We start from the raw sequence: 14,074 nt of genomic DNA on the forward strand, positions 1-14,074 counted from the left end.
ATAACCAACATACACCTCTCTCTCTCACTCCTTTGCTGCACTTTCTGTGTACGCTAACCAGTAGTATGACATACTCTAAGGGCTGAAAGGACTTAAATCAGACAGGCGCGCAGACGCGGGGAATTCTCGAAGCTGGGCAAAGATACCGATGTAGTTATGTAGTGTACTCTTAGCATTTTCTGAATTAGAAGGAATAAATTCTAGGTATGTAACATACATAGATGCGTACATACGTCGTCGATTTATTTCGACGGTAAACCGTGATTGGAGTAATAACAATTCTTCGGAGTGTAAAATCGATTACGATTTCGGTCATTAAACCCTCAACGCATCAATCGATAGCGTTAAAATTTGTCGACTCCTCATTGGTCGAACTTGGTACGTCGACCGGCTCGCTTTTGGCTCCTCAGTCGCTTTGTCGCCCCATCTGGAGAGGGTCGAATGCTCGGATGAAATAAAAAACTGGCGACTGGGATGGCAGTCTTTTCTCGTACTACTACTGCACATCGTATCGTGATTATATCTGTATTAAAATGAAAGTAATTTTTATTGTTGCCAGTAATGCGAGATTTGCTGTTCAATATTTTGTCAGCGTGTTTGATCCCGTGTAGAGAATCGATACCGCTTATCGTATATGCAAAGTCGACTGCTTCAACCCTGGTTTTGATTAATCCGAGTTCTATCTCATTCATAACAACATATCGAAGCAGTTGCACATTTTACTCCCTGGCTGCACCACCTCCACTTCGTCACCGTGCTGCCCCGCATTAATGCACTGACAAACTAAATAATCGACGTCAAAGCTGTCAAACATGGCGAACGGTCTGTGATATCTAATTGACATGTAAAAATGTGAGCGAGCACGGGGAGGAAGCAGTTCGCGGTTCAGTTCTTGTTTAAACTATTCACAAACTCCCGTATAATGTAAATGTATCAAGTGCTCCTGGAGGTTGATGCGCGAAGCAGTTGACCTCGGCGTACTTTCAGCCGGGGCAGAATATAAGGGTATGTTAAACGAGGAACTATGGGTGCTCAACAGACTAAGGATAGAGTGATTCCCACCGGGTCTGCCGTACGACAAACTCGGAAACAGCCCAGAAACCCGAAGGAATCCAGGCTCATTGGATCGAACATTTTTACGGAACACAGCGGTAAGCTGATCTCCATTTTCATTGTAAGACTCTACCCCTCCCTTTTTCCTGTTTTAACAGTTTCATTTTTCTTCTCATTTCATTCAATCGCACTTCCTACACGCACTCATTGTTACTCTTTCCTTCTTTTTTCCTTACCTTTTCCGTTTTCATTGACAACCTTCATCTCATCACAACGTTATGTACTAATATCACACATTGCATAAGTCCAATTTCGAATACAATTATTTTATCCATTTGTTTGCCAAATGAAACATGGAATAGAGACTCGCAATGAAGTTCCTCGCAGATAAAATCACATCGATACAGAATGAATTCATCTCTGATTTACTGCTATTATTTCATTATAGTCAATTCAGAGCCAATGTAATTGTACAAATTTCGATATTATCTTCCATTCCTCGACACAGTGTGTTAATTTATGTCCACCTTCGAATTTCCTTATTCGGGTTTATTTACACAGAATTAAATTTTTCAATCGAACTTCTATACTTATAAGAATTTTATATTAATGGAATCGATTACTTGGAAAAAAAAATGTACTCATTTGTTACAATGGAATTTAGTTTGTCGTACACAGCTATATTTAATACAACATGAAGCAAAACAAACGAGAAACGGCGTGAATCGTGTTATATGACTTCCTTTTGCAGTTATTTTTAACTCTGTGTTCGATATTTCTTTATCAAAGTTTTTTGATTCTGATTAATAAAATTTGCAATGCAACGATTATAAATAGAATATTCTTTATTATCAGTGAACAGTAGCTGTTCATTTCCTGCAACTAGTTCTAATGTATGTGGTCCGAATAATCAGTAATGAATTCTTTAATTGCATTTGTCCGTGTCGCAGATCATTTCTTTTAAAGTTGAATTTATCGGAACAAAATTACAGTAGATTTTGCCCTTAATTCTGAGCTGCACAAATTTTTTGAGAAGCAGTATTTAATTCTTATTCAGGAACAAATTGTGCCGAACTATAATATGTCCTTGTTAGAATGATCAGTTTATTATAAGACTGTTGGAAAACAAACAAAATCGAACAAAGTTCAGATCTTTTCAAACCATTGGAAAGTTAGAGAAACGGGAATATTCACAAATTACAAACTTGCAATATAGCATCAATATCCTTTACAAAATGCATTTTCTTTGTTTTATAACTGAAAATATGTAATTAATGATATCATTCATTTATCGTTTGAGTCTATGTATACTTGCATTGAAAAAAAGGCGGTTAAATTCATTTGACTTCTGTTATTCAATTACTCATACCGATATTCTAGATCTAACGTTGCTTGTCTTGAGGCAAGATGTGACTGATGATCATACATTTTCAGAGGCATTACTACAGAGTAGACCTCTACCTCATATACCAGCCTTACCTGAAGGAGATCCACCTAGCAGTTCAAGTTCTCAATCACTTTCCCAACAGTCCAGCCTGCAGCAGCATAGTAGCGTCACTACTACAGGACTTCTGGAAGCTGCTAATCGGTAAAATATATTGCAAATTATAATTTCATTATATTGTTCCCAATGCAATAGAACATAATATGAGGAAATATTATATTAACCAAAATTTGGATATTTCAATTCATGGGCTTAATTTCATTTGAATAGAACATATTTTCAAATAATTTTCAAATTTAAAACAATCATCACCCAGCCCTAAAAAATGACGAGTTGCCATATGTGCTTCGATGAACATAATATGAGAAACTGTTTACTTACCCTTGATTGTAGATGGACAAGCAAAGAAAATCTTCTGGCTCAAGAAGAAGATGATCCGCAATTATTTGTAGCGTTATATGACTTCCAAGCTGGTGGTGAAAATCAACTTAGCCTTAAAAAAGGTAATTTCTGGGATTTTTTTCCATTCCATCTACAGTATCAATTATTTCTTCACTTGGGTACTATAATCTCGTCACTGCATACATTATACTCTTGACTTGAGGAGATTTAATTTAATTTCAAATTGTAGTTTCAAAATGAAAAAAAAAAAATGTATTCTGAAGTTACTATTGGAAATATATTTATATAGGGGAACAAGTTCGTATATCAAGTTACAACAAGAGTGGAGAATGGTGCGAAGCCCACTCCAGTACAGGCCAAGTTGGCTGGGTTCCTTCAAATTACGTAACCCCCGTGAATTCGCTGGAAAAACATTCGTGGTACCATGGGCGAATATCAAGAAATGCTGCAGAGTATCTGCTCAGTTCGGGTATAAACGGAAGTTTCTTAGTTAGAGAATCAGAGAGCAGTCCTGGGCAACGAAGTATTTCATTACGATATGAAGGGCGCGTTTATCATTACAGAATAAATGAAGACAGTGAAGGAAAGGTCGGTAATGACTCTAGTATAATAACATATCTCGTAGACATCATCTTATGGTAAATTCAAATTTCAAACAAACTACTGTTCTAGATGTTTGTTACAACGGAGAGTAAATTCAATACGTTAGCTGAGTTAGTTCATCATCATTCCATGCTGGCCGATGGTCTGATTACTCAGCTACTTTATCCAGCCCCCAAGCGCAACAAACCTACCGTTTTCCCACTAAGTCCAGGTAAGATACGAAGGAACGGGTTAAAGTATCTTCAATTATTACTAACAAAGTTATCCAAGTCATTGGTTATGTGTGAGCGTAATCTATAAACATTTGGATTCGTACTATGACAAACTCTAATTGCTATTTGTAAAAATTTTAGAACCAGACGAGTGGGAAATTAATCGGACAGACATAGTAATGAAGCATAAATTAGGCGGGGGCCAATATGGCGATGTATACGAGGCATTATGGAAAAGATATAACATGACAGTCGCAGTGAAAACGCTGAAGGTGAGATGCAAAGTGCTTTATCACTGCGTTGTTACTTTTAGTAAAATTTTGTAATATTTCCATAACGTAAAACACACTTTTGCCATTCTCCAGGAGGACACAATGGCATTGAAAGACTTTTTGGAAGAAGCGGCGATAATGAAAGAGATGAAACATCGAAACTTGGTACAGTTGATAGGCGTCTGTACGCGAGAGCCCCCATTTTATATAATTACTGAATTTATGAGCAAGGGAAACCTTCTCGACTATTTACGAAACGAGAGTAAACACCAAATCAATGCTGTTGCCCTAATGCACATGGCTACACAGATAGCCAGCGGTATGAGCTACTTGGAAAGTAGGAACTTCATTCACAGGTAAAAAACCTCATGGCCTTACCCTCAATACAATCTTCAAGCCCTTAATAAATCTTAGCATTTTATACACATGGTTGAATTTGGTCAACTAGGGATTTAGCTGCACGTAACTGCTTAGTTGGAGAAAATCATCTAGTGAAAGTTGCAGACTTCGGTTTAGCTCGACTTATGAGAGACGACACTTATACAGCCCATGCAGGTGCGAAATTCCCGATTAAATGGACTGCTCCAGAAGGATTAGCTTACAACAAATTTTCAACAAAAGTACGTAATTATTCAGATTTTTGTTGATGTGTATTTTTGTTTGACCATTGAATAAAAAATATGTATAAATCATACGGTCGGTAGTTTGTATATTTGAGTGAATTTTATGAAAATTTTTGTGTATTTTTTTCCATGCGCAGTCAGACGTGTGGGCTTTTGGAATATTACTGTGGGAAATAGCAACCTATGGAATGTCTCCATATCCAGGTGTCGATTTAACCGATGTTTACCACATGCTGGAAAAAGGCTATCGCATGGAATGTCCACCCGGCTGCCCACCGAAAGTGTACGAATTGATGAGGCAGTGCTGGAAATGGTCTGCTTCAGAACGTCCATCTTTTAAGGAGATACATCATTCTCTGGAAAATATGTTTCAAGAATCAAGCATTACAGAGGGTAATAACTGTAAAACATGAAATCATATTTCAGTTTCTTGTGTAGAAACGATAACATTCGATCACTTTGCGCATCTTGTATTAGTAATTGAATTTTAACATGAGTCATTGTCAACTAAATATCGTTTTACGTATGGTAAAATTAAAGAAAGTAATAATATTATTTCATGATGCTGTTTAGAGGTAGAGAAGCAGCTGCAAGGAGGCGGTGAAATCCCATTACTTTCCTACAAAAAATCTCAGACTGGAAGTACCGGAAACATTCATGGACTGGTTCTTGTCACAGATCAATTATCTTCCTCAAGTTTGATTCAAGGTGAGTTTGAAATTCACCCGCCAGACATACTCCATTGACAACTGGCTTGTAAGTTTTGTTTCTTATTTTACAAAATCAGAGTCATACAAGCGTATTTCTTGGTCTGAAGTCTTTACCTGGTTTCAGATAATGCGTCGGTCAACAAACTAAGTACATTCATGGGAGGTTTGTCAAGCAAAAGTAATAGTAATATTGTACAAATGCGCCGTTCCACAAATAAAAAAGGGAAACAGGCACCAGCGCCGCCGAAACGCACCAGGTATATTGAAACGCCTCTGATGTAAATATATTTTGAACACAACTGCTATTATGTATCCATATTCGTTATTGTACTCACTTCTTTATACACTTTATTTCGCTATGTTACAGCTTGTTGTCTTCGTGTAGTTCTTTTCGTGACTCAGCGTATCAAGAGCAAGATCAACAAAATACGGAGTTGGGGACAGTTACGCTTGATGACGGCACAGATCTAAATGGTATTGATAAGATTTTTGAAGGTATTCAATTACAATGATTAAGCGTAATGATGTATGCACGTTCTGCTTAAATTGCTATTCTTGTGTTATTTTATTTTAATTTTTTTATTTCGCATTCCAATCATCACTAGCAGATAAACCTAACAGTAGATGGGTCATTCTCCAGAAATTGGGTAACATGGATAAATTGAAGTAAGAATTACAAGCTTTGTTTTACATATGTATATCTTATTAAACATTCCCATTATATATTTAAAACAAAAAGATGAAACACTGGTACTATATCTATGTAACATTTAGGTAACTTGACAAGTTTGCATGTGATTGACACTAACAATAATTTCGATGTAGAAGTATTTACGTACTACTGCTTTTCTATAGTCGTATTTGCTTTGAGCCTAAATTGATGTACAATGACATTCGACTTAGTTTATTTGCTCATTTAACCAGTGTAAAAGTTTCATCAAATTCTTTTCAACATTCGTTTCATTACAAGAACATATCACGCTCAATATTGGGATGACAGTTTGAGCATTTGTTATTGTAAATACAATATCACAATACCACGCAATCGAATATTTACTGAGTTTTTATATCTTGCGTATATTCGACACGTATGATTCAGCTAGCATACCTTGTCCATACATATTTATATATTCATATAGACTTTCCCATCATAAATTACATGAACAATTAAACATAATTGTAGTACCTTTGTACAATTTTGTACAGTGGTATATATTATGCACACACATATATATATATATGCACACACACATATATATTAAATTAAACATTTGTCAGACATAAAATATTTTGAAGGTGTTTCATTTCTGTCCACCGGCAGTAAAATTTTATGTACTAAAGTTTTACAAATGTTTTTATTTTTGCCGATTTTCGTAATTGATATTTCCAATAAAAATTAATTTTCAGTTTTCCGTTCTTTATATTCACAGTCGAGTTTCTATTCTCCACTTTTTTTCTTATGCATCTGCAATCTAATTTCTGTTGCAGTATACTCGATTTGGTTATTTACTTTCCATCAACAGTAGAAACTTCAGTTATTTTGTATTTTTTTTTCTTTTTTTTTTTTGTCATCGGCACATTAAATCAAAAAAGCAGTTTCATCATAAATATCAAGCAGTGTTACATGAGTTTACCAATCGCAATGCATATGTAATAATGTAATCTATACAGAAGTTATTACAAGAGTATCATCGATTTGCTGCCTATTTTATAATAGCTATAGGTATTCAGGCATAACATAATTTTTTTACATTTATACATTTAGATTGCCACCGAAGTGTCATATCAGTGCGATTTAATGAATGTTTAGCATCTTCGTAACTCTGATATATTTTCAATTTGCTTCTTATAAATGAAAATATAATAATTATTTCAGATTGGCATTTACAGCAACATATCGTCCTGTTCTTGTATACAATATAGGGAGAATGACCTGAATGAAAACGGACAAAGCTTACAATTAAAGCGGGTGTCAATAATGAATAATTTAGCATGAATTCTTACTACAGATGAATTTATACCTAATTAAATGAAACGCGAAAATTTCATGTGTGTGATAATATTTTCATAAAATATTGTTGCTACTTGCATGGCTAAATATCGCATACTTTCATCTGAAAATTAATACTTGTCACCCGACATGAAGTGCTCTTGCACGAAATATGGTAAATCGTGAGAAGTAGATCCTGACTATTTTCAAATCAGCTAATAAATTGAGTTCAAAATTCAGGACTGTTATCCAGAAGGCACATCAGACGCATAAAACGCTTTCACAGTACACAAACTTTAACCAAATATCACAGACATTCCCAATGTATAGTATACCTTATTTTTTTTTTTTATTGAATGACAACTCAGGTATCACACGAGATCTTGTGACAATGGCTACACAGTCTATTACCACAGGAGGTTGTGAAGCAGACGATGATGGAGATGGATCACAGGAAACGGCGGAGCATAATTATGTTCCACAGCCATCAACCTCGCCAGAACTTTTAACCAACGCACAGAGCAATCAGAAACAAATAAAAACACGACCGTACCCATCTAAGGACACCCTACCACAGAAGGTATAATAGATGTTGCGTGGTATAGGTAAATGCTATCTCAGCCTAAAGCTCTTTGTCACAGAAAAGAATTTCATCAAGTGGTGTAATTTCTTTAGTGACAAGATACTTGTGTTAGCATAAATTGTTATACGAGTATAACAATCTTTAATTATATGTATTTCGTTTCATTTTTTTTCTTTGCTTTGTGACCGTTTGTCGCAATCTAATAAATGTGAATAACACGTTATTCGTTTTATACTTTACATTGCTACGTATGCAAAAACGAACGGTAAATGCACACAGCACTGCTTGAATAATTTTTTCAATCGTACAATCTTAAGTTTAACGTTTGGAATTTGTTACAGCTAGTGCAAGTAGGAGCTCTGGAGGTGCAAAATGTTAAAAGGGCAATTAATCGATACGGCACTTTACCTAAGGGTGCACGGATTGGGGCGTACTTGGAATCTCTGCGACAGAGCGGAATTCCATCAAATCAGGAAGGAGTCGTTGCGTCGACTGCTTTAGCTACATCGATCGAGCAGCATGAAATTGCTAATTCATTGGACACTCCTCAACATCGCTCACTCTCCCCACGCCAAAACAATTTACGCAATCAGCCACAAATGACTCGCAGCAATTCTTCCAGCGGTGTCGTTAGCACCTATCAGCCTCCCAGCTCTCCTCGGAGCAGGGCGGTTACAGCTCGTAAGACTAATTCTGAAGGTGTAGGTTTCAGAACATTTCGAGCCCCAAATACTTCTACTTTTAGAACTGCTAGTCCCTCAAGAGCAGTTCAACCAACACTTGCGGACTTGGAATTCCCACCGCCACCTTTAGATTTGCCACCACCGCCTTGCGACATGTTCAGCACAAGCAATCCTTGCGACTTATTACCACCAGTGAGCGCATCTCCAGGAAGTGACACGTCACACGCAAAAATAGCTGGTTCACCTATCGGTATAAGAAAAGCAAACAACGAGCGAAAATCTAAGGATGACTCGAACGAAGACCCCGATGAAAGAAATAACGACGTTAGGAATACAGAGCCGTCAGTGAGAGAAGCCAGCTCCAGATTTGGTGTCAGTTTAAGGCGCAGAGAGCCTTCTAGCGACCTAGGTTCCAATGCAGGCAAACCAGCGGAAGAGAAGAAAGGTACGTTTAAAACTAAAGAATCCTCTAGTTTCAAAATGGAAGCTATTAGTTCCATTTCCCCACCTGAAGAAGCGCCTCCTCCACCACCACCACCTCCACCTCTTCCTTTGGCTGAAGATAGCGTTGATACATTCATTTCAAAGCCGGGAATGAAGGAAATGTTAGAACTAAAGTTAATCAACGAGATTAAACAAAGTGCAGACATGAAGTATGGTAATCCGACAAAAAAAACTAACAATCCGAATAACTCGTCTTCGGCACCATTAGATCCTGCGTCTCAATTGCTTTCTGAACTATGTGCAAGTTTTAGCATGGACACCAACAGACAGAACCTACAGAACGAATACGCGACTACTACTCCAAAAAATGTTGAAGCACCAGGCAGTGTGCACGATCGCGTAGTAAATTCGCGGAGTTCGACGGAAAAATATGGGACCTACAAGGACACGCGTGTATCGTCACCAATTACAGAGGGCATTTTGAACGCAGGAAATGTTGGTTTCAAATTGAAAAAAGTTGACAAAAGAAGTAACTCTCAAAAGGACGAAGTTGTCGAAGGGCAGATAATTGATTTCAAAGCAAGACTGAGAAAAGTAGATAATGCTGATAAGTCTGATGAAAAGAGTAAACGTTCCGACGAAATGGGTGGGAGCATGTTGGTGGAATCTGTTGCAGAATCAATAACTGACGATCAAATGGATGACAAACGACGAAGTACTGGGAGCATAAGTAGTTTAAAGAAGTTGTGGGAAAACAAAGAAGCATCTGGCGATAATCAAGCGCTTAGTCCTAAATTGAGTACCAAGGGTGGTAGCAGGCAAGATATAGATCCTGGTGAGGATTCTCCTGAAGATCACAGTGCGGCTTCAACACGCAGTTCAACCAGCAAGGGAGACCCCAGAGTCTGGCCACCGACGTCATCAACAGACATTGAAAAACCTGTTGTTCCTGCCAAACCAGCAAAACCCTTGGTATCCACCAGCAAGCATTTCGGTTCTTCAATTTACGCAACACCAAATTGTAATAAATTTTCATTACCTTCCGAAGAGGAAACGTGCAAGCAAAGCAACGACTCTAAAAGTGTTAAGAATAATGTATTGGAAATATCAAACGCTATTGAATCCAGTATACTAAATTTAAAAGGAAGCCCGACTATTGTAATAGCCAATTGGCTACAACTTTCTGACAAAGTTGGACTTCTACACGGAAAATGTGCGAACCTTACCGATGTTGTTATAGCACCGCAAGCAAGGTTTCAATTTCGTGACTTACTTACTCGGCTTGAATTACAAGCCAGGCAATTGAGAGCTGCTGGTACGCGAAACGTGACAGAGAATTCAAGACTTCTTGGTGAAGTACAGAACACGATAAAAGATGTACTGAACACAGTGCAAAGATAAAGATATTGATAGCAAAGAAATCAAATACGTTGTTTAAACCAGTTCTTTTATCATTTTTGCGTGAGGTCAACAAGAGAGAGGACTATTGTATTGATTGACTTGACGGCGTATCTAAGTCACTAGTAATGTTGTCCATACATGGACTAATTCTCCTCCTGATAAGCAGAAACCGCGATTTATTTCGCGACATCGAATATTAACTAATGTGAATAAATCTTAAAATTTATTAATTTTACAACAATAAATAATAATCATCTGTACCAAGTATTATTCAAGGGAAATTAATATTTCTCTGAATCCAAAACTCAAAGATCCGATAAGATAATTTTCAAAGCCCAACGTTTGAGATGAATTGTTCTCTATTATATTCGTTCCTATTTACTTCTAATGAGCGTCTCATACTAGTTTCACGTAACTGATTTCATTCATTGTCTCCGAGAAGAAATCGATTTCTTATTGTTTTAATTTTATCTCAGTATTGATTCGAATTTATTATTCTTTACAAATGTCTATTCCGAAGGGTAAACACAAAGTTGAAAAATATGCACGCATTTTCTGTGTGGTCCGAATTTAAAATTCAACATTTCAAACTGTTGATAGAGTGAAAAAAGGATACCATATCGCAGGTTAGATATAGGAAACACAAATAGAACGTTATTAAACATAATTCGGACCAAAGCCATTAAATACTGCTAGGTATTAGTTATTTTAAAGAAATTTTTTTTATACTTAGGTTGCTGATTACCTATGATCATAAACCATCCCATTTTACATGTAACTTTTATACACATACGTGAATATCGCTTAGACTATTATATGCGAGATTTTAGACTAGATTATTATAAATACGGAAGATACTTGTTAAGTCATTTTATGTGTACCGTGGGACAATATAACACTTTTGTATTTGTATAGAACAATTGTATAAGTATACATATAACAATGGCTATATTAATTCGATGCCTAGGCATATAAATTATCTGGAAATCAATTTAAATACGATTATACAGGACCTTAGTGTAAACGTGCTGTAATTTTCATCAGGGGAATAGAAACAAATGTTCTTCCAAATTATGAGGAATGCAATAGTACTCTTGGTTCGAAAAAAATTGTTTTGAATTGGTCAGATTATACTAATTTTTTTATGACACTGCCTATTATCATCCCATAATGTGATTGATGTTTGAATGCATCAATCAACGCCGTAACATTATTCCATATAAGAATAATACTTCGGTTCCCTCTCCCAGTTTAATTATATTATTTATACCTGTGATAAACTTACCCAATTTTTCAATTTTTTTGTTTTCTTTTTTTAATCGAAGAATTATGCTCAACTTATTCGCAAGAAAAAAAAATTAATAAATAAAAATCGTTTCAAATATTATTCCTAAGTCATTGAAATTACACTTGAATGACGTTGTATTATTGAGAGATATGAAAATCAATGTCTTATATAATAATGTATTATAGTAAATTTATGATTATTTATATGTATATTTATTTTATAATTTTTCCATGAAATTATCCCTGTTAAAAAAAAAAAAATGACCAACATCTGATCCGCCGACAGACACTTTAAAAAAATTTTAATAATCCTTTATACATTGACATATATAAGAATAAAAATAAATACCAAATTGTAAGAGTTGTTAATTTATCATTATGTATGCCGAAAAACCAAATTCTAAATATCATAGAATAACTGGAAATGAATTTCATTAATAGCAACTTTATTTATAGCAAATTTAATTTTTAAATAGGTAATTATAAAATGTAATTATTCAATGCATTGTCTCGGGAATTTATCACACTTGATTAATTCTGCTCATTATGTAAAAAATGACGAACGGCTTACAATTAAATGATAATCCTGTATCCGCTGTTTTGCTATGTCAAAATTTGACAAGTGCAATGTATAAACTAGGTATAATCTAAATTAGGAATATTAGACCTAGCTTTATTTAGTCTTGCCAAATACTACGGTTTGCGAACAGTCAAGTTTATTTCACTAGTAATTCAATTCCTACGTAGTGCTGTCCAGAGCTTCTTGTACTCTGAAACAATCACTAACGATTTTCCATTTGTCTCCCACTGCGGTGATTAGAAAATTTTGATTAAATGGTTTTGAAGGTTTATCCTGGAACTTGACTTGGCCGCTAACTTTTATTAGAAATGTTGGCTGGTTTCCAACTGCTGCACCTGTTAATTGATGAAATAAAAGTATGGCATCAGACATGTTCAACTAAAGGCTTTCTATTGCAATTTGAGTATACTGCTATTTTGAAATATATGTATTTACCAGTAACAGGTTGAGCATCAAGTGTCGTGGTCGAGTGATCAGAGGCTGGGAGGTCCATCCAAAATTTTTGAATTTGATCTTTAGCTACAATGCCATTTCCATTCCAAATTAAGATCCCCGTGTCTAGGTACAATTTTGATATCATCTGGAACCAAAATGAACAGCCGCAATTTGATTGTATCATTGTATTAAGATAAATAAATCTTTTTTCCATAAAAGAAATACAAATTCAATTAAGGAAGATTTGTACAAAGCTTTCAGAGAGTTTCTATATGCAACATTAGGAAGCATTGTCTCAGGTCAAACCATAATGTTTTAAATAATTACGAAATGCCAACTTACATATCTCTGTTTATCAATGGCTTTATAATATAATTTGGTAAATTCTTCAGCCGTTCGACATGCTTCGTCGATCTTTGATTTGATATCCTGAAATGATAATAATCAGGATAGTTATAATCGGTTGCATGATTATCACCTTGTTTAAAAGTTAATCATAAAAATGGGAATAACTTAATAACACAAAATAGTGAAATGAACTATGAATTCAAGGAATCGAAACTCTGAATAGTGTAGACTGTGTAATTGGAATTATTTAAACTGTAACTAACAAAAGTGAAATTTTCGTCCAATTCAAGCCTATAGTATTGCGTTCCTAACCTATAAATTGAAATAGACCTATACTTCTGACATATACGCAACCAGTGTGCAACGCAATATTGAGATGCAATTTTCATTGCAACTACATGAAGCGTGGCTATCTTACATTTAAGACTAAAACACGCGCAAGTGATAAATATTGAAAAGTCGAGTGCGAAGGTTATTAAATTGCTACCTGTTCCATTTTCCACGCTACTTCCGCCGCTGGTTTTCGAGTATATACGTCCTCGGATAATGAGATAATATGAACACGTTTCAAAAATAATCCTGAGCAGCTATGACGTTCCGTGTCGTTTACCCCCGGAATTTAGCGCTAGTCGATGCAACAAAATGCAGTATCCATTTAATCTGACTACGTATGTATGAACACAGAAATCCGGGGATATACAAATCAATAGATGCGAGCAACGGTGACTAAGATTCCTTCGCAATCAAATTAATAAGTACAAATACAACGATATGTAGTTATATTCCAATTTTTAGTTCGAAAATGCTATATGCCAGTAATTTGCTTTAAAATATCGAAGTTATTTAAGATTGCAATCTATGGACGTATTGAGTGGGAGTGAGAGGATGAGAGAGAGAGAAGGCGAAAGACGGGTCGTCGGGGCATAATCCGTACATCGGCGTCGGAGAGCCAATAAAATAGTCAGATTCGTAAACGTCACTAACGTCACCAACGTGACGTTTGC

The 14,074-nt window shown here is 35.8% G+C and overlaps 2 protein-coding genes across 5 annotated transcripts; one reads left to right on the forward strand and one right to left on the reverse strand.

The window, feature by feature from the left end:
- The first annotated feature begins 430 nt into the window (after nucleotides 1-430).
- LOC107224821 (tyrosine-protein kinase Abl) lies at nucleotides 431-11,515 on the forward strand. Of its 4 annotated transcripts, none has more exons than XM_046731448.1 (14): nucleotides 431-1,151; nucleotides 2,488-2,641; nucleotides 2,891-3,000; nucleotides 3,189-3,487; nucleotides 3,572-3,713; nucleotides 3,856-3,986; nucleotides 4,080-4,342; nucleotides 4,435-4,606; nucleotides 4,747-5,002; nucleotides 5,183-5,317; nucleotides 5,444-5,597; nucleotides 5,687-5,814; nucleotides 7,678-7,889; nucleotides 8,234-11,515. In XM_046731448.1, the coding sequence occupies exons 1-14, from the start codon at nucleotides 1,025-1,027 to the stop codon at nucleotides 10,418-10,420; spliced, it is 4,470 nt and encodes a 1,489-aa protein (XP_046587404.1). In that variant the 5' UTR covers nucleotides 431-1,024; the 3' UTR covers nucleotides 10,421-11,515. The 4 variants fall into 4 exon arrangements, with proteins under 4 accessions (XP_046587404.1, XP_046587406.1, XP_046587405.1 ...); XM_046731450.1 differs by having other exon boundaries at nucleotides 432-1,151; nucleotides 5,687-5,793; XM_046731449.1 differs by having other exon boundaries at nucleotides 432-1,151; nucleotides 5,444-5,576.
- LOC107224816 (NTF2-related export protein) lies at nucleotides 10,489-13,945 on the reverse strand. The gene is made up of 4 exons (XM_015665014.2): nucleotides 13,558-13,945; nucleotides 13,065-13,151; nucleotides 12,723-12,867; nucleotides 10,489-12,622 (listed from the first exon to the last, which is right to left on the reverse strand). Exons 1-4 carry the CDS (start codon nucleotides 13,564-13,566, stop codon nucleotides 12,447-12,449), a joined length of 417 nt encoding a protein of 138 aa, XP_015520500.1. The 5' UTR covers nucleotides 13,567-13,945; the 3' UTR covers nucleotides 10,489-12,446.
- Nucleotides 13,946-14,074: the final 129 nt, after the last annotated feature.

The sequence above is a fragment of the Neodiprion lecontei genome, chromosome 2 (genome assembly GCF_021901455.1).
Source record: "Neodiprion lecontei isolate iyNeoLeco1 chromosome 2, iyNeoLeco1.1, whole genome shotgun sequence".
Lineage (NCBI taxonomy): Eukaryota > Metazoa > Arthropoda > Insecta > Hymenoptera > Diprionidae > Neodiprion > Neodiprion lecontei.

Excerpts from the sequence above, each read along its gene's own strand:
- LOC107224821 (XM_046731448.1), top strand. The coding sequence starts at position 1,025 with ATGGGTGCTCAACAGACTAAGGATAGAGTGATTCCCACCGGGTCTGCC. Across the intron at positions 3,001-3,188 it reads TCAACTTAGCCTTAAAAAAG|GGGAACAAGTTCGTATATCA; the intron begins GTAATTTCTGGG and ends ATATTTATATAG. Across the intron at positions 7,890-8,233 it reads AGGACACCCTACCACAGAAG|CTAGTGCAAGTAGGAGCTCT; the intron begins GTATAATAGATG and ends AATTTGTTACAG.
- LOC107224816 (XM_015665014.2), bottom strand. Across the intron at positions 12,868-13,064 it reads CCATTGATAAACAGAGATAT|ATGATATCAAAATTGTACCT; the intron begins GTAAGTTGGCAT and ends TTTTGGTTCCAG. Across the intron at positions 12,623-12,722 it reads TGATGCTCAACCTGTTACTG|GTGCAGCAGTTGGAAACCAG; the intron begins GTAAATACATAT and ends ATCAATTAACAG.